Source organism: Rhea pennata, unplaced genomic scaffold (genome assembly GCF_028389875.1).
Source record: "Rhea pennata isolate bPtePen1 unplaced genomic scaffold, bPtePen1.pri scaffold_32, whole genome shotgun sequence".
Lineage (NCBI taxonomy): Eukaryota > Metazoa > Chordata > Aves > Rheiformes > Rheidae > Rhea > Rhea pennata.
In genome coordinates, this window is record NW_026907679.1 from 1342929 (window position 1) to 1368023 (window position 25095).

A 25095-nucleotide genomic window follows, 5' to 3' on the forward strand; every position below is an offset into this window, starting at 1 on the left:
ACCTCCCGTGCTGTGACTCTTGGCCATGGGGTCATCATGGGACTTGGAGGAGCAGAGGGCTGCCTAATGAGCAGGGCTGAGGGGGTATCGTGGTTCACGCAGAGTGGGCAGAGGGCGTGGTGGAGAGGGAAGCAGCTCTCAGTGGTACCTTGTGTACGGCTGCACTCTCCCAGTGCCGCTTCCACTGTGCCTGAGTGGGGAGTGGGCAGGGGCTTCACTCCAAGAGTCCCAGCAGCAGCTGCAGCCTTGAGGGCCACCATCAAGCTGTGCTTGCCTGCAGAGCCAGTGCGCTGTGACCCTGACCGCGACCATCCTCCCGTGTCCTGATGGCCCTGTGGCCACATGCCCCACGGTGCCGCTGCACAACCCAACAGCCGCCCCTGGCTCTGAGAAGGAACACAGTGCCAGCATTACCCCGCCCCCCTCTCCCGAGCCACGTCCACTGCTCAGCTAAGCGCCATTAATGTGGCACAGAGCGTGACATTTCTTCCCTCACCTCCTTTCTCCCATAAGCTGTTTGTGAAAAACCTTCAGCCCTCCGAGGGCATAGACGTCATTGTCACAGCCATCGAGGGCATGAGGAACTGCAGCAACTACAGCACGGTGGTGGCTACCCACATGCTGAACATGTTTGTGGTGGGCGCTGTCTCTTCACTGGAAGATGTAAGCAGGCTGCAGGTGGTGTGCGTGGGGTAGGAGCCCTCTGGGACATGGTCTTACCTCGCCAGAGCCAGGGGTCTGGGGCACCCAAGAGCCTTGGAAGGCAGCAAGGAGCACTGGGAGCCATGGAGAAGGAAGGGGATGTCAGTGGGAGGTGGGGTAATGGCTGCTCTCTGATAGCAGCCCCACTCTCACCCATGGGTCTTCCAGGTGCCACGGATCATAAGGTGCCTCTACAGGAACCTGAGGTACGTCAGGGAGTTGTCGGCCCGGGTCACCCTGAACAACATCCTTTGCCAGCTGTGCTGCTCGAACCCTTAGGAGGTGACCGTGAGCTTGCTCTACTGCTCCCCGCTCTGCAACAGGTATGGGGCCCGTCAGGCTCAAGGGCTCATCGCAGATGGGGAGAAGGGCCCAAAGGGGGCCAGACCCAAGGAGACTCCCAGGACACGCCTGCGGGGCAGGGTCCTCTGTCTGTCCCACCACTACCCAGTCCCCATGCATCAAGTAGCTCTGCAGAAGGCAGAGCTGAGCAAGGGAGCCTGCATTCAGCAGGCAGTGGCCATGCTGCCTGCCTTCCCCACAAGGCACTTCAGCCTGGTGCTGTCCAGCCTGCATGGGCAGGCCCACTTTAGGGCTCCCAGTGAGGAGGGGGTGGGCAGGGTCAGGGCTGCTGGATGTCCAGGGAGTTCCAGGGCATGCCCAGGCTCTGGCGCTGTGGCCGAGGAAGTGCCACTGACAGAGCGCTCTGGGCCTGCAGCATCGCCACAACCATGTGGAAGGTGCTGCTGGATAAGCCTGCAGTTGCAAAAGACGTGCTGCAGGAGCTGCTGAGTTTGCTGGAGCAACGGCCACTGCGCAAGCAGCCCACTTCCGAGAGGGACAACAGCTGCATCCTTCCCCTGGCTGTGAGTTACGGGACGAGGCCTCGTTGGTCCCCTGGCTGTCGCCTGGCTCTGTGGGCCCCCTCTGCCCTGCCTGTGTGCCCCCAGGCAGGCACCTCCCCTGCGTGGGGATACAACATGCCCAGCACCAGGCCTCCCGTTGCCAGCGCACAGGGCTGCCGAGCGCTGCTCTGCACACAAACACTCAGGCTGGCCATGGCCTGGAAATCTCCATCTCCCCCTGTCCCTGCATCCCCTAGTGTCCCTCACGCAGGAAGGCTCCTTGTGTACGGACAGGAGTTGAGGCCAAAGAGCCTGCAGGCATTGGCCTTGGTCAGGCTCTCCAAGCCCTCCATCTGCATTGTCCATGGCACAAGGCTGTGCGTGAGGCTTCCAGCTCGAGGGTTCAGGGAGAATGGCAGGGAGCGCTCAGGAGTGAGAGGTGTCCCTGGGTGTTTTCCACAGGCAACAAGAGCACTGCACGTGATCGTCCAGGAGCCCGACGACCCACAGGTGTTGAAGGCCTTCTTCCCCCAGCTCTTCCTGACACTGCTCTTTCAGATAGTCTTCACAGCAGGGTTCACCCGCCAGGAAGCAAACATCTTCCCGAGGGAATGCCAGCAGGATGGGTCCCATGCCCCCAGCCACGTCAGGTGCTTGATCCCACTCCTCCTGTCTCGGCCTTGGAGTCGGAGGCAGGGCCAGGCTGCCAGTGTGGCCTGGGCTTTCCTCTGCATGCAGGTGTGCCATGGAGGCCATGAAGGGTCTCTTCCACTGTGCTGGCTATCGGCACGTAGCCCTACCTGTGGAGAAGAATGGCGGCTGGGAGCTGTTTCTGCATGCAGAGACATCTCAGAAGGGAGTGTCCGTGCTGGCCAGGTAGAGCCCTTTACACCCTGCTCTCCCCCAGCACCTCTTCCGTGGATTTGGGGTGCCCCACACAATGTCCTTCCTTGTGGGTGGGTGGGGGGTGGGGGCAAGCTCTCCAAGAAAGGGGCTGCAGCCTCCCCACTTGTGGCAAGGGCTCACACAGCAAAATGGCTATGGGAGCTCCCTGACCCACTACTGCCCAGCTTTGAGAGCTGTTGGGAGAGTAGTTGGTGTTAGGAGTAGTGCGAGAAGGTCCCTCGCAGGAGTGGTGCCCTCCCAAAGCTCCGGAGTGCCCTCCGGTGGGGCCTGGGCTCCCATCACAGAGAGGATTGGGGAGGGTCTGGCTGCAGTGGCAGCCAAAGCCGAGCCCCAGGAAAGGTGCAAGCTGAGCAGAAGGACCTGGGAAGGCCCCCGGGGCAGAGGAATGCCAAGGGGTGAGGACACGGCATGTGTGGGAAGGCCATGACCTGCAGGTAGGAAGGGTGTTTCTCCAGTCTCCCACCCAGAGGAACATAATGGTGACTGAGCCTGGCTTTCTGATGGCAAGGTGTGGTGGGGAAAGAGCGGCCCTCCAGGAGCACATGCTGCTGGCTGCCGTGGCTGCGTGCCAAGCACTGCCTTGAGCTGCCTTCAGTGTGCTGGGGGGAAGTGGCTGAGGGGGCCAAGCAGGCCCAGAGCAGGCTTGCCTGCTCAGCTGAGGACCAACAGTGCCTTCTTCCTTCTGCCAGAGCCATGAGGAGAGCTCCGAGACACCTGTGTGGCTGGATCTTCCACCATCTGGCAAGGCTGCTGATCGGGGAGGACCAGTTTCGCCAGAGGCCCGCCATGGCTTTCTTTGTGGAGGTGAGCCTCATGGCAAGCGGTGCCTCTCTGGAGGTGCCGCTGAATGCTCTCTGCTCACATTGTGCGCGTGCCTGGTGGGTGACGTTGGTGAATGGAGCTGGGGCAATGCACGCGCTCTTGTTAGCAGCCCTGGCCTTGGCTCGTTTCTGCTGGGCGGCCGCTCGCAAGCACTTGCCCTTTGGGCCTCCTTTGTGGCAGCTCTCTGGGTTCAAGTGCTCCTCCAAGGGCTGAGGACAAGAGGCTGCAGAGGGCTCCGAGGCCGTGGGGCGGAGGCGAGCAGTGCGTGCAGTGTGCTGAGAGGCCCAGGGCTGGGAGCAGGGCCTGCGGGTGTCTCCACAGTGGCCCCTGGCCATGGCGTGAGCCGTGTCAGGGGCTGGTGCCCTTGGCCTGAATGGTGGGTGGGACGCAGGGCTGCACGCTGCAGGCAGTGCTGGTGGCTCTGCCAGTCCATCAGTGCTGTGTGCATTTCCTCTGCTGGACGGCCTTGACCTTGCCGAGATGGACGATGCCGCGCTGCCGCTGCTCTGGCGCTACATGCAGACTGAGGGCCTGGAGCTGCGCAGACTGGCATTCAGAGGCCTCCTGAGCCTGCTGAAGAGGCCCGAGATGGTGAGCAGGGGGGCAGCTGGGTGAAGGCATGGTGGCAGGCTGGGGCTTGGCAGGTGGTGCTGGGTCACAGAGTGGCCTGGCCTTTGCTGGCCCTCAGGAGGTGTGCTAGCTGCTCCCACGTCCCCGCTGCCCTCTTGATGTGCCCCAAGTCTTTCATGGCAGCCCCTGGGCTGTGCTGCACAGGCAGAAAGGCACCAATGGCCCTTGGGAAGAGCTCCGCTGTGCCAGGCGGAGATTCTGGCCCAGCAGAAACAAGCCACTTCCAAACGGCCTCCATTGTGTGAATGCTGCGGCCAGAGCCCTGCTGGGAGAGGGATGATGAGGCAGATCACAGGGTTGGGCTAATGCAGTCAGCTGCTGCTGGTCCTGGAGGCAGGAGCCTTGCTCCCGAGAGAAGCCCTAGTGTGCTCAGAGGCCCTTTGGAGATCTCTGCCCTGCACTGCAGCCTCTGTGCCCAAGCCGTGGCTGTGTGCAGAGCCCTGGCCCTGGCCCCTGAGTCCTGATGGGAAATCAGCCCCTAGAGCACTTGTGGCCAGGGGACTCTGGCCTTGCTTCACAAAAGGAAGTTGTGTCTTTGCCACAGGCAAGGAAAATGCAGAGCCTGCTCCCAGACATGGCGGAGTGGCTGCAGGATGCCCACAGGGACATGCGTGCAGGAAGCTTGCTGTTGCTGAGAAACATCCTCATCTACCTGGACCAGAAGGGCTCCAACCCCATCGCTCTGCAGCTGGCGGAGAGGCTTCTGCCACGCTTTGATGACGTAAGGCTGGTGGGAGAGCCAGGGGCTCTCTGGCGTGTGGGTGGGTCTGTAGACGTGGCTCTGGATGCTCTGTGTCCTTCTGCACGTGTGCCCACTGGGCAGTGTATTGGCACCTCCTGCCACAGTTGTGCTGCCTCTGCAGAGGCTTGTCCCCAGCTCCGAGCCCTGGCCAGGGAGGGGGACAGTTGTGCCTGCAGAAGACGAGGCCTCGCAAAGGAAAACCTTCTTCTCGTGCCTGGCTCCTGGAGTCGTTGCTGAGGCCTCCCCGGCTCTCCTTCCTTCCTCACAGAGCTGCAGCACAGTGCGAGAGCTCTCCATGCTGCTCTTCAAGGACCTGATGGAGATTGTGGTGGGGAAGAACAAACAGAGGATGAAGCAGCCCATGCAGAGGAGCCTGGTGCCACTCTTCCTGCACATGAGCGAGCAGAACCAGAGAGCGGCCCAGGTATGGAGCAGTGCTTTGGGGAAGGGATGCTGACATGGCCTGGGGGAGGCCTGAGCACCATGGCAGGGGCTGCAGACAAGTGTGCCTTTGAGTGCATGTCAGCGGGAGGTCCAATTTGCTGAGTGGCCAAGGACAAGGCAGAGGTGCCGCTGCCTTCAGCAGGGAGGGGCAGCCCTGGTCCTAAGCCCCTCTGTGGGCTGGGACATGCTCCAAGGCTGGCCGAGATGAGGGGGAGGCAGGGTGTCTTGTCCTGGCTTTGGTGGCATCTGCCGGTCTCTGCTGCTCTGCAGGCCGCTCAGAAAGCCCATGTCAGCGCTGCACAGCTCCTCAAGTGGGAGGAGCTCAAGCAACTGGCCAGGACAGGGGAGATACGGAAGATTGGGGAGTACCTGGTAAGGACAAGGCCAAAGTCCCAGGGCCCATGACCGGACGAAGCCTGCCCCGCTGCCCAGTGTGCAGGGCACACAGCTGTGCCCCTCACCCACTGCTGCAGCCCAGAGCCCCAGCTGCCTCGGGCTCTGCTCCAGGCCCCTCTGCCCTTGCTGTCCCCCCTGGGATGCTGAAGGAGCCCCTGGCTTGGCTGTCCTTGTCAGAAGGCTTGGGGGGGATCTCAGCATCCCTAGGCCACCGGGGGTCATGAGGAGGAAGGAAGAGGAGGCCGGTCGTGGGAGGAGGGTCAAGCCTGGCTCCCCAGGGAGTCTCGGTGCCAACCCCCAGCCTCGTGGTGTCTCCAGGTGCTGAGGGACAGGAGCAGAGCGGAGCAATACCTGCACCAGAGCCTGCCATACTTGGAGAAGCCTGTGGCATCCTTGCGGGAGGCAGCCATGAGGTTCCTTGGTTAGCCACTACCCCAGTCGCATCCCTGACCGTGCAGGTGGGCTGAGAAGAGGTTCTGCAGTGCCTCACAGCATGCCTGCATCCTGCACCCCGGGGACCACGCTGAGGCCAGCCTTGCGCAAGGGGAGGAGGATGAGTGGCCAGGCTGACAAGGCCAGATGGGAGCTGTGCTGCTGGGGTCTTGGTGGGGAGTATGAGGGCTGACAGGAGGTGTTTGCCTAGGGCTCATGGGGCAGCAAATGAAGCAGAGGAAGGAGAAGGTGGAGCAGATCTGCAATGGTGAGTGAGAGCAGCTGTGGCAGGAGGCCCTGGCAGGGAGGAGGAGGGAGCCCAGGAAGGGAGCTCCAGTTGCTGGCCCTGCCGTAAGCCAGGCAGGTGTGGTCTGCCTCTTTGGGGGAGAGGAGGTGAGTATTTGTGGGTCACCTGGAGTATTCCTTACCAGCAACTTGCAGCTGATCCCTTTGTCCCACGTGCTGCCTGCCCAGCCTGGGAAGGGCTGGGTGGGACGGGCCCTATTTGGGCAGGATATCAGGGATGTCTGCAACTGTGGGAGTCTGTTATGTGCTGTGATCTTTTCTGTCTCAGCCCTCCAGCCCCTGGAAGCTGATGCTGAACCCTCCGTCCGTTGCCTGCTGACACAGACCGTGCTGAACCTGAGAACTCCCGGGGAGCGGTTGCCACCAAGGTTCAGCTTTGGAGCACTGGGTCACTGGCTCCAGAGAGCATGGCAGAGGTGTCACCCTTCTGCCAGGAGGTGACTCTGTTTGAGCAGCACTGTCACAGCTGTGCCAATGCCGTGGGGCTGCACGCCGCAGACATGCAAGTGTGCTGGAAGGTCTGGGCCATGGCTGGTGTCTCCCGCAGCACAGGACAGCTCGACAACTCTAAGCGCATCCTGTCCCATTAGTGTTCTACCACTTCCTCCCCTTGCTCTGCTTTCCTCAAAGATAAAGTCCTGTTTCTTCAGCCCATGTGTGTTTAATTTTTTTTTTTTGGAGAGAGAGAAAGGCAGTGGGGAACAGGGCAGTTGCTCTGCTGGACCAGGAAACACAAGGGCAAAAGGGAGAAGAGCTGTAGCCTCTACAGACACCTGCTGTCCTCAGGCCTTGCATCTGCTGTGCAAGGGCCGGGCTGGGGTTTGCCATGCAGCTCTCTTTCTATCACCATTGCCCACCCTGCGCCGTCCCTGGGAATTGCTTCTTTCCTCTGCTCTCTCTCTTCCCTAGGACTATGTGCTTCTATTTTCCCTTGAAAGACCTCAAAAGCCAGGAGCCATCAGCTTTGATTCACTGGGGCGTCCCGTAATCCGGAGCTGCTGGCGCTGGGGCCATGTGTGACCAAGTCCCTTTCAGCGAATTCAGTGCTGCAGAACAGTCCCTTCACTGTCAACCAGCCATAGGAGCTGCTCAGGGACACGGAGCAGTTCAGTCCAGCTTCCCCAGCAGCAATCCCACCACGGCCCCTGCACACTGCAGGCTCACACCGGAAGCACCTGGTTCCTGTGGAACTGTGCACCAGGTTCTCTCTTGGCCGTCCAGCTGCACTGTTAGCTGTCGACCATCCTGTTCCTGGCTGAGGCCACCTGGTCTGTTGTGTACCTGTGGTCTGGCATGGCTCGACCGGAGAGGGAATGAAGCCCGGGAAGGATGAAAGCCAGCAAGACGCATAGCTCTGGTGTGCACTCAGACTCACCACGAGCTGGCCGGTGGACCCAGCAACCCATCCAGCAGCAGGGAGGCCCCCGAGGCCAACAGCCAGGGAGAACCTCGATCACCTTGGTGCAGCTCCTCTGCTGGCACATCACAGTCATCCCCGCTGTTTTCTGACCTCCATCTGCCCATATTCTTTTTGCTTTTTCCCCTCCAATTTACCCGCTTTTCTCATTTTCCATTTTGATGTTTCTCCACCTTCCACTTTCTTTTGGTGCTCTTCACCATTTTCCACAGCTTTCTGCACTTCTTGCTTTGCACCATCTCTTTTCTGCCGTGCCTGCATCATCTGTTGCTGCTCTCCCTCCTTTTCTGCCATTTCTACCATTTCTGCTTTCCCTTTTCCATCTTTTTTCCCCCTTTCAACCTTTTTTGTGTCCTCTTTCTTCCATTCTTTCTCTGTTTTACACTTTTTTTTCTTTTTTTTCCTTTTTTTTTTGCATTTCCCACAGTTTTCATATAGAGCTTTTTGCATTTTCCACATTTCTTTCTTTTTTATTTATATTTTTTTCCAAAGATTTCTGCTGCTGTTGGACACTTTGGGCAATTATTTTTTTTGGGGGGGTGCGAATGTTCCTCTGTTTCTTGCGTTTTGTCCCATTTGAAGTGTTTTCAGGTTTTCCCTTTTTTTGATTTTCTGCCACTTCTCAGTTTTTCCACTTTTTTTTTTTTTTTTTTTTTTTCACTTTCTGACATCTCTGGCTTAACCATTTTAACCATTTTTAACCATTTTAAGTGTATTTGGTGTTCCATTTTCTTCATGTTATCCATCCTTTCTGTTTTCTCCATCTTCTTCTGTGATTTCCACCTTTTCCTTTCCTTTTCAGAATTTTCTGCTGTTTAGTCAGTCCCTGATGCTTTCAGTTGTTCTTCGAATTTTTCACTTTTTTTTTTTTTTTAACCTTTTCTGGTGTTTCTGTTTTCTGCCATTTTCACTCCTCTAAGTCCTTCCCACCATGTTCTGTTTTTTTCTGCCCGTTTTCATCAACTCCTACTTTTTCTACCACCTTCTTATTTTTGATTTTTTTCAGCAATTCTGTGCATTTTCTTCCTTGTTTTTTTGGTACATTCTCCCCTGCTTTCCACCATTTATTCATTTTTCCACTCAATTCCGCTTGGAGTTTGTTTGTCTGTGTGTGTGTGTGTTCCTTGTTGCTTTAGGTGTTTTCCATTATTTTGGAGGCCAGGTTTTGGTAGGTTTTGCATTTTCTGCCATTCCTTGTGTATTACGATGTTTTCTGAATTTTTCTGTCATGTGCCAGCATTTTCTGCATTTTGCTTTTTTTTTTTTCTTTTTTCATTTTTGCCTTTTTTTGCGTTTTCAGTCATTATGCTTTCTGCACTTTTCCAGGTATGGTTTTCTCCATCATTTTCTGCTGTTTTCAACCCTTCTTTTCCCCCGCATTAACCATCTTTCTTGCATTTTTCACTGTCTTCACATTCTTTAGCATTTTCTGCTCTTTTCCTCTGCTTTATGATCATTCCTTTTCTTTTTCATGTGCTTTTCACACTTGTGTTGCCTTTCTTTCCATTCTGTGTCATTGCATCCACCCTTTTTGTGTTTTTTTAAAACATTTTCTGATCTTCTGTATGCATACTCAGCCTTCAGTTGAATATATTGGGGTTTTTTAATCTCTCTTTCTCTTTTACTTCATTTGCTATTGTTTTCTCTCTCTACTTTCACTTTTTACATTTTCAACTTTTTGGCATTCTTCTACTGTTTTCTTCTATTTGTGCATTCTCTGTGGGGTTTTTTAGTAGCTTTTATTTTGTGGGAGACATTGTGCTGAAGTTTTTTTATTTTTTAAATGGGATATTTGGCATTTATTTTGCAGGTGATTTTGTAGTATTTTTGCATTTTCCACTGCTTTGGGGGTTTCATCCCAATTTCCATCATTTTCCCTGTTTTCTGCCTCTTTATGCATTTTTCCATTGCTTTTGCCTCGTCTTCCAATATTTTCCACCCTTTCCACTGTTTCTCACCGCTTCCTACCATTTTCCACAAGTTGCTGAACTCACAGAGGTTATGGCTGAAGTACGTAAAGATGGAAATCCTACCTAAACTTGGGACTGGGAATCTTGCACAATTCATGGAGAGAATACGGTCTTCTCTGGTTGGAGTCGTTCGTTCATGATTTAGAGCCGTTGCGAACGCCCGTTTCCCCTCTTCTGCTCTCATCTGGTGCAAGTCCTGTTTGTGGAGACCTGGGCGATGGACTCCTACTTGCCTCCGTTTCCCGCAGCTCTCTTGGACTGTTTTCTGCTGCAGTGAGTGAGGTGTGGTGGTACCACCGGTGGTCTCCTTGGGTGAACATCTCCCCGGTCCTTTGCATTTGGAGAAGACGGTCATTGCCAGCAGCCGGTGGCACGGAGAGCCCTGGGGTAGGGCAGGAGCTCTGTGGTCCCTGGCTCATCCTTTGGGATCAGCTCCACGGAGCAGCACCTCCTTCAGCCCAAGGATCTCAACGTCCCATGAAATGTCTTGGAAATGTGTGTCTTCTCTTTCCTTTCTTCTCCCCCCCTTTTTTTTGAGGGGGGGGTGGAACTGACTCGCGTTGCCTCCAAGCTTCTTCTAGCAGCAGCCATGCCCACCAAGGGCTGCCAAGATGAAACCGCGCTCAACACGCTCATGGTCGCTGAGAGGAGGTCTCCGCTGATCTGCTCGTCTTCATCCCACTGCTTACATGCAAAAAAATCCCCTCGTTTAACTGCAATTTTAAATCCAATATGAAAACACTACAATGCAGCAAAGATTTGAAGAAGTTTCCATGACTCACAGTCCTTAGGATTTTGGAAAAGCACCGATCTTATGTGAGTAGAAATGATTTATTCCCTTTTTTTTGTTCTCACCTGCTTCAAGCTTTCCACCAAAGACCAAACACGCATCGCAGAACGAGCTTCCCCCCACGCTTAAAAAGCAGCCTCTTGCCTAGAGATCAATGTCGCATTGAGCATTTCGCTATATTCCCTCTAGATTAAATTAAACCGTGCTCTCCAAAGGGGAAGCGGCCGCCGAGCCCTGCCGGCAGCGACCAAGAGGATGTTTCCTGGATGCGTTGGCAGGATAAAAATGATCCGTTCTCTTTTTGATCGTTGGCAGGCGCCAGTGAGGAGCAGCAAAAGTCACGATTTCTATGTTTTCTTTTTTTTTTTTAAAGTTTTCTTGCTAGCGATAAGGTGCCTCTTGGCTGGGAGCACAAGAAGGACCCAGAGCAGCTTCTTGTTCCACGGTTTAAGCAATAGAAACTTGTTGCCGATTCAATATTTTATTTGACATGATCAACCAGATCCAGCCACGAGTCTCAGTTCTACCACTGCCCCTTGGGGGACCCAGGCGTCTGGGTGCCCCTTCTCACCCCCCGCTCTCCCCCACACAGAGGGGACCCAGGTGTCTGGGGCTCCCACGCTGAACCCCCCCAACCCCACTCCCCCGGGTGAGCAAGGGGCCCAGGCGTCCGAGGGGCCCAGGAGTCCAGGCAACGCAAGAAGTCCAGGACAACCCAGTTCTCCAAGGGACTCAGGTGTCCGGGAGGGTCCCAGGCATCCGGGCATGCCGCCCCGGCCCTCCCCTGCACTCGTACAGAGGACCCAGGTGTCTGTGGCCAGCAGCGCCACACCCTTCCCCCCCTCCCCACACCTCCTCGGACGCTGGGCCCCCCGCGAGGCTTCTAATAATTACTTTATTTTAACATCTTTAATTACAGACAGTAAAGTGGGGGCCAGGCCAGGGGGGCAGCTCCTGAGCCAGTGCCCCATAGACGGTCCCCCCCTTCCCCTCCCCCCCATTGGTGGGGTGCCCCCACCCCCTAGTGCCCCTCCAGGAGGTGGGGAGGGAATAAATATAATCCAGCATATTAAAAGCCATTGGGGGAGGGGAGACACCTGGGGGGGGGCAGGGTGTCACCCTCCGGGGGTGTTGAGACCTCGAGGGGGTGTTGTCATCTCGGGGGGGGGTCACATCATGCCCAGCTGCAGCAGGGTTTTGGCGTACATCATGGGTTGATGTTGGGGTGAGGCTGTGGGGGAGAGCGGCACTGGCGCGGAGCAGGGGGTAAATACCGCCCCCCCCCCCCATGGCAAACAACCATCCCTGGGACAAATAAACACCCAGATCTCCCTGTCCTAGGGGAAGGGGGAGAAATAGGCTGCTGCCCCCCACCCCGAGTGCTGCAGGTTTGGGGGGGCCTTCTGGAGGGGGGCTACAAAGGGGGTTTTATGGGCCCCCATGGGGGTGGTTGGGACCCCGGGGTAGGGGGGAATTGGGAGATCCTGGGGGGGCTGCAGGGGTTTGGAGGGGGCTCCTGGGAGGGTTTGGGGTCCCAGGGGGGTTTGGTGGAGCCCGGGGGGATCTGGAAGGTCCCGGGTGTGTGGGGGTCCCAAAGGGGGATCTGGGGGGGGGCAGGGGGGTGACAGCACCTGGGGGGGTGGAGTTCCTGGGTGCAGTGGGTGGTGAGGTTGGGGGATCCAAGGAGGGTTTGGGGGGATCCCAGTGGGGGTTTGGGGGACTCCTGGGTCCCAGGGGGGTTTGGGATCTCCTGGACTGGGGGGGGGGGGGGAATCCCAGGAGTAGTTGGGGGTCGCTGCGGGGGGTCAGTGGGGGAGACTTAGGGGGTTCCCAGGTGGTTTTAGGGGCCATGGGTGCATTTGGGGGCTCAGGGGAGCTTTGGGGGATCCCAGGGTGGTTTTATGGGTCCTTTGGGGGTCTGGGGGTCCCAGGGGAGGTTTTGTGGGGCCTCTTTGGGAGGCAGGGTAATTTGCAGGAGCCCCAGGGTGTTTTAGGGGTGTCCCTGGGGCAGTTTGGGGTCTCCAGGGGGCAATTTGAGGCAGGTCCCAGCCTCACTACTGCTGTGAACTGGGGGAACTGGGGCCACAGGTCGCTGCCATGCAGGTGGATGTAGCAGCCCAAATGTTGCCCATTTGGTTGCTGCGGGGACACGTCAGGGAACGTGGGGATTCGTCGGGGGATACTGGGTGATGTGGGGACATGAGGGAGGTATGGGGACACCCGGGGCCAGCGCTCAGGGACACCTGGGGACATGGAGGACCAGTGCACGGAGACACCTGGCGTGTCTTCTGCAGGTGGCCCTGCAGCCGCATGGGGACACCGAGGCTCGGGGACACCCACGGACAGGGTGGAGGGGACTCCCAGGCACTTCACGATGTGGCCCGCACCCAGCACAGGGACACTTAGGGACAGGGCTGAATGGACCCTGAGGCACAGGGACACCAGAGACCAACACTTGCAGGCACTGGGGACCATGGCAAGGAGACATTGGCACATGGAGGACATTGAGGACAAGGGGTGACACTGACACCAAAGCTCGGGGACACTGCAGACAACAGGGGATGAGCATGGGGAAACAGAGACACCCCAGGGAGGACACTGAGCCTTGGGGATGAGCACAGTATGACAACAACACCCAGGGGACACCGGGGGGACAAGCCTCAGGGACTGGGGGACAAGAACAGGGTTACATCGAGCCTCAGGGACACCAAGTGATGAGCATAGGGTGACACCAACACCCAGAGGACGCCGAGTCTTGGGGACATTGGGGGATGAGTGTGGGGTGACACCAACAGCGAGGAGACACCAAGCCTCGGGGACACTGGGGGACGAGCTGTTCTAGTTAGATTCCCGGGGGCCAAACATCCGGTTTGGCAACCCAGCACAAACTCACACACACACACACACGCAAACACTCTTCAGTAGCAAGCAGTTTATTAGTAGATACTTACAAACAGACTGACCCAATGGTAATCTCGAGAAGGACCACCTCAATGCTTGTCCCGATTGTCTGCATGGAGAGAGAGTGAGTCAGCAGGCACAATCTTTTCGGGTGTCCCCGAGGAGGCAACGTGCTCCTCTGTTGTGTAGCAGCCTCTCCCTCCTTCGGAAAACTCTGGCATTTATGATTACTTGCGGTAGGCAGGAGTCCCGGCACCTGGGGCCACCAAGTGCAGGGAGTCTAGCCCAACTCCATCCCGGTTGCATAACCGGGCTACGATACTGCGCGCGCATACAGACTTATTTTGGGGGCCACATTTGACTTTGGGGTCGCTATTTCACTACTCTTCAGCTTCTGACCTTCATGTTGACTGCTTCTCATGGTGATTCTGTGGCTTCCAGCCACAGAATCTATATGTGACCAACTGCTGTTCTTTCTCACAGATTTCCAAGACCTTGTTAGTTACTTGTTTGTATCCCGCTTAACACAGCGGTATTGTTCTAGGCACTAAAAAGTTACAGCACTAGACTATTCTCACCCAATAGCAGGTGGTACAGATACAAAAGTTGCAACACGGACCATTCCCATCAAGTATCACGTAGTACGGATACACCTGCTCAGCAAATGCTAGTGTTCCCCTTCCTTTTCCTAGAACGTCGTGGTGCCCTACAGAATAAGTGAAAGAACCTTATAATGAATGCCAGCATCTATTGAATGCCTTTGTGTGAGTGCCCAAAAGCCTTGATAGGTTGAACTGAGGAGGTGTCATAGCTGTTGGGGTTCTGGCTCTGCAAGGGCTGAAGATGTGACCAAGGTCACACTGTCCATGGCAGCAGCCCTTGGTGCTGTGTTAACCCAGCTGTGGAGCCGGGACTCATTCTGCAGAGGCTGCACAGCCAGGAGAGCTGGCATTTAAGCAGACTTCTAGCCTGGGGCTGTCTCCTTGCTTGGGCTTCATTTCAAAGCCTCTGCATGCTTTTTTGCTTCACAAGGGCTCCATGTCCAAGTAAGGAAAGCAAAGGAACTGAGGTTACCTTGCAATCAGGAGGCCTTCAGGTCTCTCAAATGTTTCTACATCGTATGTGCAACTTCTGGGTTACTAAAGAAAATCCTCATCCCCTCCCTACAATCCTCCTAGCTGGAGGTTCCTGAGGAGATGGAGGTGGAAAGCAGCAGCCTGCTCTGCCCAAAGATAGCAGGATGCTGCCCTGTGGAAAGAGCCGCATCACACAAGGAGCCAGCTCTGTGCCTGATCTTGTGCTGATCATTTGCACTTACCTTGTGAGCCTGGAGTGCCTTGGCCAACCTCAGGTGTGAGTGCAAGAGCTTCCCTGTGTGTCTGAGTTTTGGAGCCAAGCGAAGGCAGTGAGGAGAGCAGTGCCAGGGGAGCGTGCAAGTGGTGAGTGTCCTGCATGTATCTCTTCTTACTGGCACTTGGTTGTATCTAGCCGACCAGCCAGCTCTGTGGGGCAGAGACAGTGTGTTTGTAGACTAGTTGGGACAGCAGAGGTCTGGCATGAGGTTGATGGCTGTTGCAGAGCTCAGCTGATCTGACAGTTCTGGAAACTCTTTCCAGTGAAGCTGCTCACTCAGTTTATCTCTATATCTAGGCCATAGAAATGGAAGTGGCATCCTGCTGTCATTGTGTAGGTGCCCCAGGGCAAAGGCTCACAGCTCTGACTTGATGGTACTAAAGGAAAGGCCAGACCAATTGCTCCCTTTTGTGGTTTGTGCCCAGGGTGACAGAATGGAGATGTCCTGTGACCTGGAAAGAGTCTTGCCAGGAGATGAAAGCTGTTTGCAGAAGACTGTTACGTTTGGAGTGCTAACAGCGTAATCAAAGGCCATGAGAGTTGCCCGGGTGAGCTTCTGCTCTGTGAAGATTTACACTTCTCAGGTCACTTATGACTCAGTACCAGAAAGACCAGCAGCAGGCACATTCATGCCATTTGTACTTGTGAGGTGAGTTGTGCCTCTGAACCTGGTAGGCCAAGAACATGCCCCTAGCTTTGGTGAAGATGATGAGGTCCCTTTTGTCTCAGTGCTTCATAAATGGTGAGCAGGCCCATTGCTGTGTTTGTGCTTTTGTGGTCAGTTGTGCATCAGTATGTGAGCAGTGATCAGCATGGACATTGCTGCTGTTTGTGCTTGGTTGGGTCAATCGTGCCAGAGTCGCGAACAGGCCAGGAGCTTCTTGGCTGTCTGTGAGGTCACTTCAGCCTCAGTAGCTGGCAGTCCAGCTCAAAGCATATTGCTGGTGGTTGTGTTGGTGAAGGCATTGGGCCTCAGGATCTGCTAGGTCACCAGCAGCCACCTTGTTCATTTTTGTACTGGAGAGGTGACTTTTTCTTCAAGGAACAGCATCAAGCCCATTTCTGCTTTTGTGCCTGGGAGGTCACTTGTTCCTCAGTCCCTGACTGGCCAGCAGCAAGCACATGGTTTCAACGCAGAGTGTGAGGTCACTTTTGTTTCAGCATGTGAGAGGACAGGGGCAGGCCCATGGCTTCTGGTTTTGCTCATGAGGTCACACTTGCCTCACTGCCTGATTGGCCAGTTGGCGGCACGTGGCTCTGAGGAAGACTGTGGAGTCACTGCCTCCCGAGAACGGGATAGGCAAGCAGTGAGCAAATTCCTTTGATAAACGTTGTTAGGCCACTTGTGTGCATGTAAATGCCAAGCGACAGGGAGACACATCCCTGCTGTTTGTGGCTGTGAGCTCACTTGTGCCTCGGTGCCAGACAAGCCAGTGCTGGGCCCATCCCTGCAGCTTGTGCTTTGGAGGTCGCTTGTGCCTCGGTGCCTAATGGGGCGGCGCGAGGCCCCTGGCTGGTGTTAGTGGTTGTGAAGTCACTTGTAAACCAGGGACTGATCGGGCAGTGCTGGTCACACAGGTCCTCTTTGTAGCTCTGAGGTCACTTCTGGCCCAGTGCCTCATAGGCCCATGGCTACTGGTAGTGGGTGTAAAGTCCCTTTTACAGCAGTGCCTGATAGGCCAGTGCTGGCCATTTGGTTACTGTTTGTGCTTTGAGGTCACTTGTGCCTATGTTTGTGCTGAGGCCCTGATAGAGCAGCACTGGTCTTGCGGCTCATGTTTGTGGTTTTGAGGTCACTTCTGCCTGAGGCCCTGACTAGCAATACCTAGGTGCATGGATGGTGTTTGCGGTGACAAGGTCCCTTGTGCCTCAGTGCCTAATAGGCCAGTAGTAGGCCCATGGCTGCTGTTTGTTGCTGTGAGATCGTTTCTGCCTGAGGCCAGGCTAAGGTGGTGCTAGTCTCGCAGCTGTTGCCTGTGGTGGTGATGTCCTGTCTGCCAGAGGCCCAGGGATGTGTTTGTGTTTGTGAGGTCTCCTGTTCCTCAGTGCGTGATGGGCCAGTGCTGGTCCTGTGGGTGCTGTTTGTGGTTGTGAGGTCACTCGTGCCCCAGTGACTGGTAGCCAGTACAGTGAGGTCACTTGTGCCTTAGTGCATGATTGGCCAGTGTCAGGCACACAGCTGTTGTTTGTGGTTCTAAGGTCACTTCTGCCTGAGGACTGGATAGGCCAGTCATGAGCCTATGGCTGCTGTTTGTGTTTGTGATGTCACTTCTGCCTGAGGCCCTGACAGGCCAGTGATGGTCATGTGACTGTTGTTCTGAAGTCAATTGAGCCTCAGTACCTGATAGGCCAGCACTGGTCACTTGGTTGATATTTGTGGGTGTGAAGTCCCTTGTGCCTCAGTGCCTGATGGGCCATTAGCAGGCGCATGGCTTTTAAGCTGACTTGGAAATCACTTTTTCGCAGTGCCTGATAGTCTAGCCAGAGGAACACTGTGCGTGGTGTCTTTCTGAGCTTGGTTCTGTCTCAGGACATTGATAATATTTTCTGTTCCCTTGACTTCAAGGGAAGCAACTGGGCTGTCAGACCCTGTGCCTTGCATGACCACTCAGAAGGGGTGACAAGTGGTTGTAGTGGGTGACTCCATGCTGCGGGGGACGAAGGCACCTGTCTGCCGACCTCACCTCTTGTCTAGAGAGGTTTGCTGCCTGCCAGGGGTGCGGATGCGAGATGTCAATGAAAGGCTGCCAAGGCTTGTCTGATCATCAGACTACTGCTACCCTTTCACATGGGTGATAATGATAAGGAGAACAAACTGGAAACAATCAAATAGGACTTCAGGACTCTGTGCATGATGGTCAAGGGTCTGGGAGCCCAGGTGGTCTTCTCCTCAGGCCTGCTGATGAGGGAGAGGGATGGGAGGAGGAGTAGATGAATTATCCAAGTTAACAGCTGGCTGCGCCACTGATGTGGGCAACAGGATTTTGGTTTCTATGACCATGGGACATTGTTTGAAGATCAGCAACTGGTGGGGAGAGATGGGATCCACCTCACTAAGTGGGGCACCTGTGTCTTTGCCAACAGGTTGACCAGCCTGGTAAAGACGGCTTTAAACTAGGTTGGAGGGGGGAAGGGGAGGGTCATAGAGAGAGGGGAGTCAATAAAACACAATGTGCGTTTGAGACGTGGCTATGGAGGACTCCTCTACACCCTTCCTGGGAAATCTGAATGCATGACCACCTCTCCAAAATGCCTGTACAACAATTCACACAGCATGGGGAACAAACAGGAGGAGCTGGAGATCTGTGTGCAGTCGCAGGCCATGATCTCATTGCCATCACAGAGACATGGTGGGATAGCTCGCATGACGGGAATGCTGTCATGGATGGCTATGTGCTTTTTAGGAAGGACAGGCCAGGAAGGCAAGGTGGTGGAGTTGCTCTTTATGTGAGAGAGCAACTGGAAGGCATTGAGCTCTGCCTAGGGGTGGAGGAGGAGGCAGTTGAGAGCTTATGGGTGAAGATCAAAGGGCAGACTAACATGGAGGACACTGTTGTGGGTGTCTACTACAGGCCACCTGATCAAGAAGAGGAAGCTGATGAGGCCTTTTACAGACAGCTGGAAGTAGCCTCATGATTGCAGGCCCTGGTTCTCATGGGAGACTTCAGCCACCCTGATATCTGCTGGAAGGACAACACAGCTAGGCTCAAACAGTCCAGGAGGGTCCTGCAGTGCATCAGTGATAACTTCTTGACAAAGGTGGTGGAGGAGCCTACGAGGAAGGGAGTCCTGCTGGACCTTGTCCTAACCAACAAAGAAGGACTGGTTGGAGATGTGAAGGCTGGGGGCTGTGCTGGCTGCAGTGACCATGATATGGTGGAGTTCAGGATCCTGCAGGAAAGAACTAAGGCAATAAGCAGGATTGCAACCCTGGACTTCAGGAGAGCGGAACTGGCCTCTTCAGAGACCTACCTGGAGGAATGTCATGGGTTACAGCCCTAGGAGTAAGGGGGGTCCAGGAGAGCTGGCTAGTATTCAAGCATCACTCCCTCCAAGGTCAAGAGCAGTGCATTCCAAGGAGAAAGAGGTCCATCAAAGGTGGCAGGAGACCTGCATGGGTGAGCAAGGAGCTCCTGGCAAAACTCCAACATAAGAAGAAAGTACACAGAATGTGGAAGAGGGGACAGGCTACTTGGGAGGGCTATAAAAATGCTGTCAGATCATGTAGAGATTCAACAAGGAAGGCTAAGGTCCATTTGAAGTTCAGTCTGGCAAGGGATGTTAAGGACAACAGGGAGGGCTTCTTCAAATAGTAGCAAGAGGAAGACTGGGGAAAATGTGGGTCCACTACTGAATGGGGCGGGGGCCCTGGTGATGAAGGCTACAGAGAAGGCAGTTACTGAATACCTTCTTTGCTTCTCCCAGAGCCTGGAGATGAGAGGAAAATCTGGAAAAAGGAAGACTTTCCCTTGGTCGAGGAGAATCGGGTTACAGATCTCTTAGGCAGACTTGACATCCATAAATGCAAGGGCCGTGATGGGATGCACCCATGGGTACTGAGAGAGATGGCAGATGTTGTTGCTAGACCACTCCCCATCATCTTTGAAAGGAGAGGTGCCAGAGGACTGGAAGAAAGCTAATGTCACTCCAATCTTCAAGAAGTGCAATAGGGAGGACTCAAGCAACTCTTGGCCAGTCAGTCTCACCTCCTGGTGAGACAGCCATCACCCTGGAAAGGTGATGGAACAGCTCATTCTGGATGTCATCTCCAGACATATGGAGGAAAAGAAGGTTATTAGGATAGTCAGCATGGGTCACCAAGGGGAAGTCATGCTTAACCAGTCTGATATCCTTTCTCTGATAGCATGACTGGCTGGGTGGATGAGGGAAGAACAGTGGACGTTGTGTACCTTGACTTCAGCAAAGCTTTTGACTCTGTCTCCTATAACATCCTCCTAGATAAGCTCAGGAAGTGTGGGTTAGACGAATGGACAGTGAGGTAGATTGAGAACTGGCTGAAAGGCAGAGCTCAGAGGGTTGTCATCAATGGTACAAAGTCTAGCTGGAGTTCTGTACTGTGGCTACTGGTGTCATCAAGGGCTAAGTACTGGGTCCTGTCTTGATCAACTCATTCATCAATGACCTGGATGAAGGGACACCAAGTCAAATTTGCTGATGATACCAAGGTGGGAGGAGTAACTGGAACACCTGAGGGCTGTGCTGCCATTCAGAGAGACCTGGAAAGGCTGGAGAGTTGAGCAGAGAGGAACTTCATGAAGTTCCAGAAGGGCAAGTGGAGGGTCCTTCACCCAGGGAGGAAAAACTCCATGCACCAGTACAGGCTGCGGGCTGACCTGCTGGAAGGCAGCTCTGCAGAGAAGGACTTGGGAATATTGATGGACAATAAGTTGACTGTGAATCAGCAATGTGCCCTTGTAGTCAGGAAGGTCAATGGTCTCCTGGGGTGCATTAGGAAGAGTGTTGCCAGCAAGTCAAGCGAGGTGATCCCGCCCCTCTCCTCAGCCCTGGGGAGGCCTCATCTCGAGTACTGTGTCCAGTTCTGGCCTCCCCAGTACAAGAGAGACATGGAGCTACTGGAGAGGGTCCAGCATAGGGCTACGAAGATGACCAGAGGACTGGAGCATCTCTCTTAGAAAGAAATGCTGTGAGAGCTGGGCCTGTTTAGCCTGGAGAAGGGAAGATTGAGGGGGGATCTTATCAATGTGTATAAGTACCTGAAGGGAGGGTGTCAAGGGGATGGGGACAAACTCTTTTCAGTTGTCCCATGTGACAGGACAAGAGGCAATGGGCACAAACTGAACCACGGAAAGTTCTGCCTGAACGTGAGGAGGAATTTCTTCACTCTGAGAGTGACAGAGCCCTGGAACAGGTTGCCAAGAGAGGCTGTGGACTCTCCTTCTCTGGAGATATTCAAAACCTGCCTGGACATGATCCTTTCTAATATGCTCTAGGTGACTCTGCTTGAGCAGGGAGGTTGGACTGGATGATCTCTGGAGGTCCCTTCCAACCTCAACAATTCTGTGATTCTGAGTGATTCTGTGAGTCACAGTACTTAGGCTCGACAAGGTTTCTGGATGCCATCTAGTCCCAAACACACTGGTCAGTGCAGAGGGATCTAGATGAGGGTGGTCAGATGCTACGTTGGCCACAAAGGTGCTAAGGCTGTGCTCCATCCATTGTGCAGGTCATTAATAGAGAGGTTAAACAATCCTGCCACACATGGTGATCACTGCAGGACGCCACTAGTAACTGGCTACCACTTGGAATTTGTACCATTGGTTATAGTGTTTCATCTGCGTGGTCCATCCAGTCTTTCACCTGCCTTTTGGTCCATTGATCTAGTGAAAATCTCAACAGTTTGGCTAGAAGGCTAGGAGGGACTATATCAAAAGCCTTGCTAAAGTGAAGCTTCACAAAATACCCTGCTTTCCCCTTGTGCACACAGGTATTTATCTTATGGTGAAGGCAATCAAGTTGGTCAGGCATGGTTTCCATTTCCCCTTGGTTAAACCATGCTGCCTCTTCCAATCCTTGCCCTTCATATGCTCAGAGATGATTTCCAAGAAGATTTCCTCCATTACCTTCCCAAGGACTGAGATAAAGCTGACCAGCGACCATGTTGTTCCTCAGATCCTCCCTCTTGCTCTTCTGGAAAATAGGTGTGATGTCTGCCTTTTCCCCAGTCATCAGGAAGCATCCTAATTACTCTCACCTTGAAAAGATGATCAGCACTGCCATGAGTCCAGTCACCTTTCCCTGCATGCTGGGGCGCATCCTATCTTATCTCAGATTTATGTGTGCCTACCGGGAAAATGTTCTCCCCAGCTGCAGCTCCCCCTATCATGGGTGAGACTTTGCTAATGTAGATGCTGCTAAAGGACTTGGGGGGATGGGGAGGGGGCGAGGAGGCCTGGTAGTAGACAATACCAGTAAAAGACAAGGTAAATGAAGCAATGAGCTCATACATATGCTGAGACCAGCAGGCAAATAGAGTTGGTCAACACTCAGCGATCAGCCCTCACTGTGATGTGTGAGACTGTGGGGAATGGCCAGTGCTGGAAATGGCTGTATGAGGGGCTGAGTCTGGAGGGAGTTTCCGGGGCAGTTTCTCCCCTCTGTTCGGACAACAGGCTTGGCTGGATCTTTGCACTGAAGGACTCTGCTTGAGAGCTCCCATGGGAGGAGGAATGTCTACAGGCCCAGTAGGTGGCCCAGAACCTCCTCTGCATGCTCTCTGCCAGCCCTGTAGACGATTCAGGAAAGGGCTTATCTCCCCTGGGCTCAGAGCCTTCTCTGGAGGTGACTTTGGGGGTAAAGAACAGTATACAAGGTGGGGGAGATTGTCTCAAGGACATGTATTGGGGACAGGGTGAGGGACAAGAGTTTTGGAGGAAGCCCAGACTTCAGGAAACGCACCAGGAAGAACTCACTTTATTACAAAGATACTGTGATGGAGACAGAACTGACCCAGTGTTAGACCCAATTTTATGTGGGCACCAGATGTAGCAGAGCAGTCTCAGTGAAAGTGGAATGAATCCAAGTATTTGTGTAGCAATATGACAACAAATAATAACAACAGCAATACTAGGAATAATAAAATTAAAATGAACAAAGCTCAGTCCTACTACGGGATACAGGGGAAGTCATTTGTGGAGAGCAAAGGCAATTTTAATACTTTTGAAAAATATCCATGAGATCACTTTCCTTAGTGCATCCTTCAGCTCCTTGTTCCTCATGCTGTAGATGAGAGGATTCACTGTTGGAGGCAGCACCGAGTACAGAACAGCCACCACTAGATCCAGAGCAGGGGAGGATATGGAGGGGGGCTTTAGGTGAGCAAATATGCCAGTGCTGACAAACAGGGAGACCACAGACAGGTGAGGAAGGCACATGGAAAAGGCTTTGTGCCGACCCTGCTCAGAGGGGATCCTCAGCACAGCCCTGAAGATCTGCACGTAGGACAGCACAATGAAAATGAAACACCCAAACATTAAACAGGCACCAATCCCAAGAAGCCCAACTTCCCTGAGGTAGGAGTCTGAGCAAGAGAGTTTGAGGATCTGGGGGATTTCACAGAAGAACTGGTCCACGACAATGCCTTTGCAGAGTGGCATTGAAAATATGTTTCCAGTGTGTAGCACAGCAATGAGAAAACCACTGGCCCAGGCAGCTGCTGCCATTCTGGCACAAGCTCTGCTGCCCATGATTGTGCCATAGTGCAGGGGTCTGCAGATGGCAATGAAGCGGTCATAGGCCATGACTGTAAGGAGAGAAAACTCTCCTCCAAACAAGAAGAGAACCAGAAAAACCTGGGCAGCACATCCAGAGTAGGAAATGGTCCTGATGTTCCAGAGGGAATTGGCCATGGATTTGGGGACAGTGGTGGAGATGGAGCCAAGGTCGAGGATGGCAAGGTTAAGGAGGAAGAAGTACATCGGGGTGTGGAGATGGTGGTCACAAGCTATGGCTGCGATGATGAAGCTGTTGCCCAGGAGGGCAGTCAGGTAGATGCCCAGGAAGAGTGAGAAGTGCAAAAGCTGCAGCTGTGGCTTGTTGGCAAATGGCAGGAGGAAGAAATCGCCGAGGGAGCTGCCATTGGACATTTTGCTATCTCTGGGTATGGGGTACTGTCCAAAGAAGACATTGAGAAGTTAAGAGAGAATTTTCAAGAGGAAAAAGAAAAAAAAAAAAAAAAAAAAAAAAGAAAAAGAAAAAAAAGCCCTAGACATTCCACTTCTCATAGGACCCTAGGACACCCACATTGCTTCTCTCTTTATTGAGAGGGTCTTTGTGCAGCTCTCTTTCTTGACCTCCACTTTGCACCGGCTGAGGTTGCCATGAGGAGCATCGGCCTCTGCCCATGGGCTCCCAAAGAGTCAATACAGCAGTGGGAACTGGGAAATGGGGGTTACTTGTCCTGACATTCACAGTTTTTGTCAGGTGAAATCCACTCATCATGTAGAAGAGCTTTTCAGCATCTTCAGTTCCAGTTCTGGAGAATGAGCTTTGAGGAACAGAATTTTAGGGATTTCAGAGGGATTTTATTTTCCTGTAGACATCATCTCTGGAAAATGTTCCTCAAAAGTATAAATTCTTGGCACTGCTACTGTGAGTCTTGAAAGGAAGCCATTTACTGCCCTTTGTTGCAGAGTAGGGACATCTCATCTGTCTATTAGTCCTATTCCCAGCCCTCCTGCATGCACGCTTCTTTGAGCTGGAGGATGATATTACTCTAGAAAGAAACCAGCCTCTGTTAGCTGCAGAGGAGTCCAGTTTCAAAGTACAGGTCTCCAAAATTCTCAGCCTTTCTAAGGGCACCAGTGGGAGATCTCCACACTCCACTTCTAGCCAGGGACACACAGGGCTCTTTTCAGCTACCCATATACATCCTCGCCACACCCTCTCCATACTCTCAGTATCTCTGCACCTTCCTCATTAGTCTCTCAGATATCACAGAGGTGCCATGAGACAGCTCTGCCTTTCAGGAGGGCAGTTCACTGCCTGCTAGGACACCACAGGGAGGCAGTCAAAGGACTTTTAAGACTGGAGATGGGCTCTACTTTAGGAAGTTAGCTCATTTCCCAGCCCCTCAGGCTGCCACACAGTTTAGAAGGGGCTGGGGAAACCTCGTTCCCATGCAGACCCCTCTGTTGCACAACTTGCAGCATCAGCGTCTGAACTGCAGCTGAAAATGTTGAACCCTAAGGGCCTGAGAAAGGAAGAGGAGCATCATGGACAGGAAGGGAAACAAGGAGCAACATCATGATCCTGATTCCAAGGCAGGCAAGGGCGGGGGGGGGGACACGCACTTGAGAAAGCTCTCACCTTACCCAGCTGGGCATGCTGCATCATAGACAATGATATCACAGAGCAGTCACTCAGCCCTTTATCAAGTGCCACAAAACATGCCCGTGGCAGTAGTGATGCCCCTCTCCTCTCCCGCAGGTCTTGCTGCAGGAGAGGCAGCTCATGCCCTGGACTCCATGGCTGTCAGGGCAGAGGCTCTGCTGGGTGGGAGGGGAGACACAGGCACCTTGCCCAGCGGAACGTGTCTGCATTGCAGGGACTGATCAAGACTTGCCCAAATCCATCTCCCCATGATGATTCTGTTTGCAGTTCCCTCTCATTCCCTGCTCATCTCTGCTTCCTGGAGCTGGCCCTGCTGGGAGCTTTCTCCGTCCTAACGCCTTTTCCCTGTCGGTGCTCACAGACCCTCTACCACCCTCTGCATGCGTATTTCTGCCCTACAGAAACCTTCCAGATTAGGGCACTGTCCAGGGGCATCTCTGCATGCAGGTCCTAAGGAGCAAGTCACATAAACCCTGGTAAGTCCATTAAGTTGCTGCTGGTGCAGCTGTGGTGGGAGGTAGGGCTGAAGGGCTTTGCTGACCTTTCTCACACACCTTCTGATCTCTGAG

General features: G+C 53.9%; 1 protein-coding gene across 1 annotated transcript; it reads right to left on the reverse strand.

Annotated features, from left to right (window-relative positions):
- Nucleotides 1-22320: 22320 nt before the first annotated feature.
- On the reverse strand, nt 22321-23283 carry LOC134154606 (olfactory receptor 14A16-like). Its single transcript, XM_062601282.1, has one exon. The coding sequence runs from the start codon at nt 23278-23280 to the stop codon at nt 22321-22323; it is 960 nt and encodes a 319-aa protein (XP_062457266.1). The 5' UTR covers nt 23281-23283.
- Between the last annotated feature and the right edge of the window lie 1812 nt (nt 23284-25095).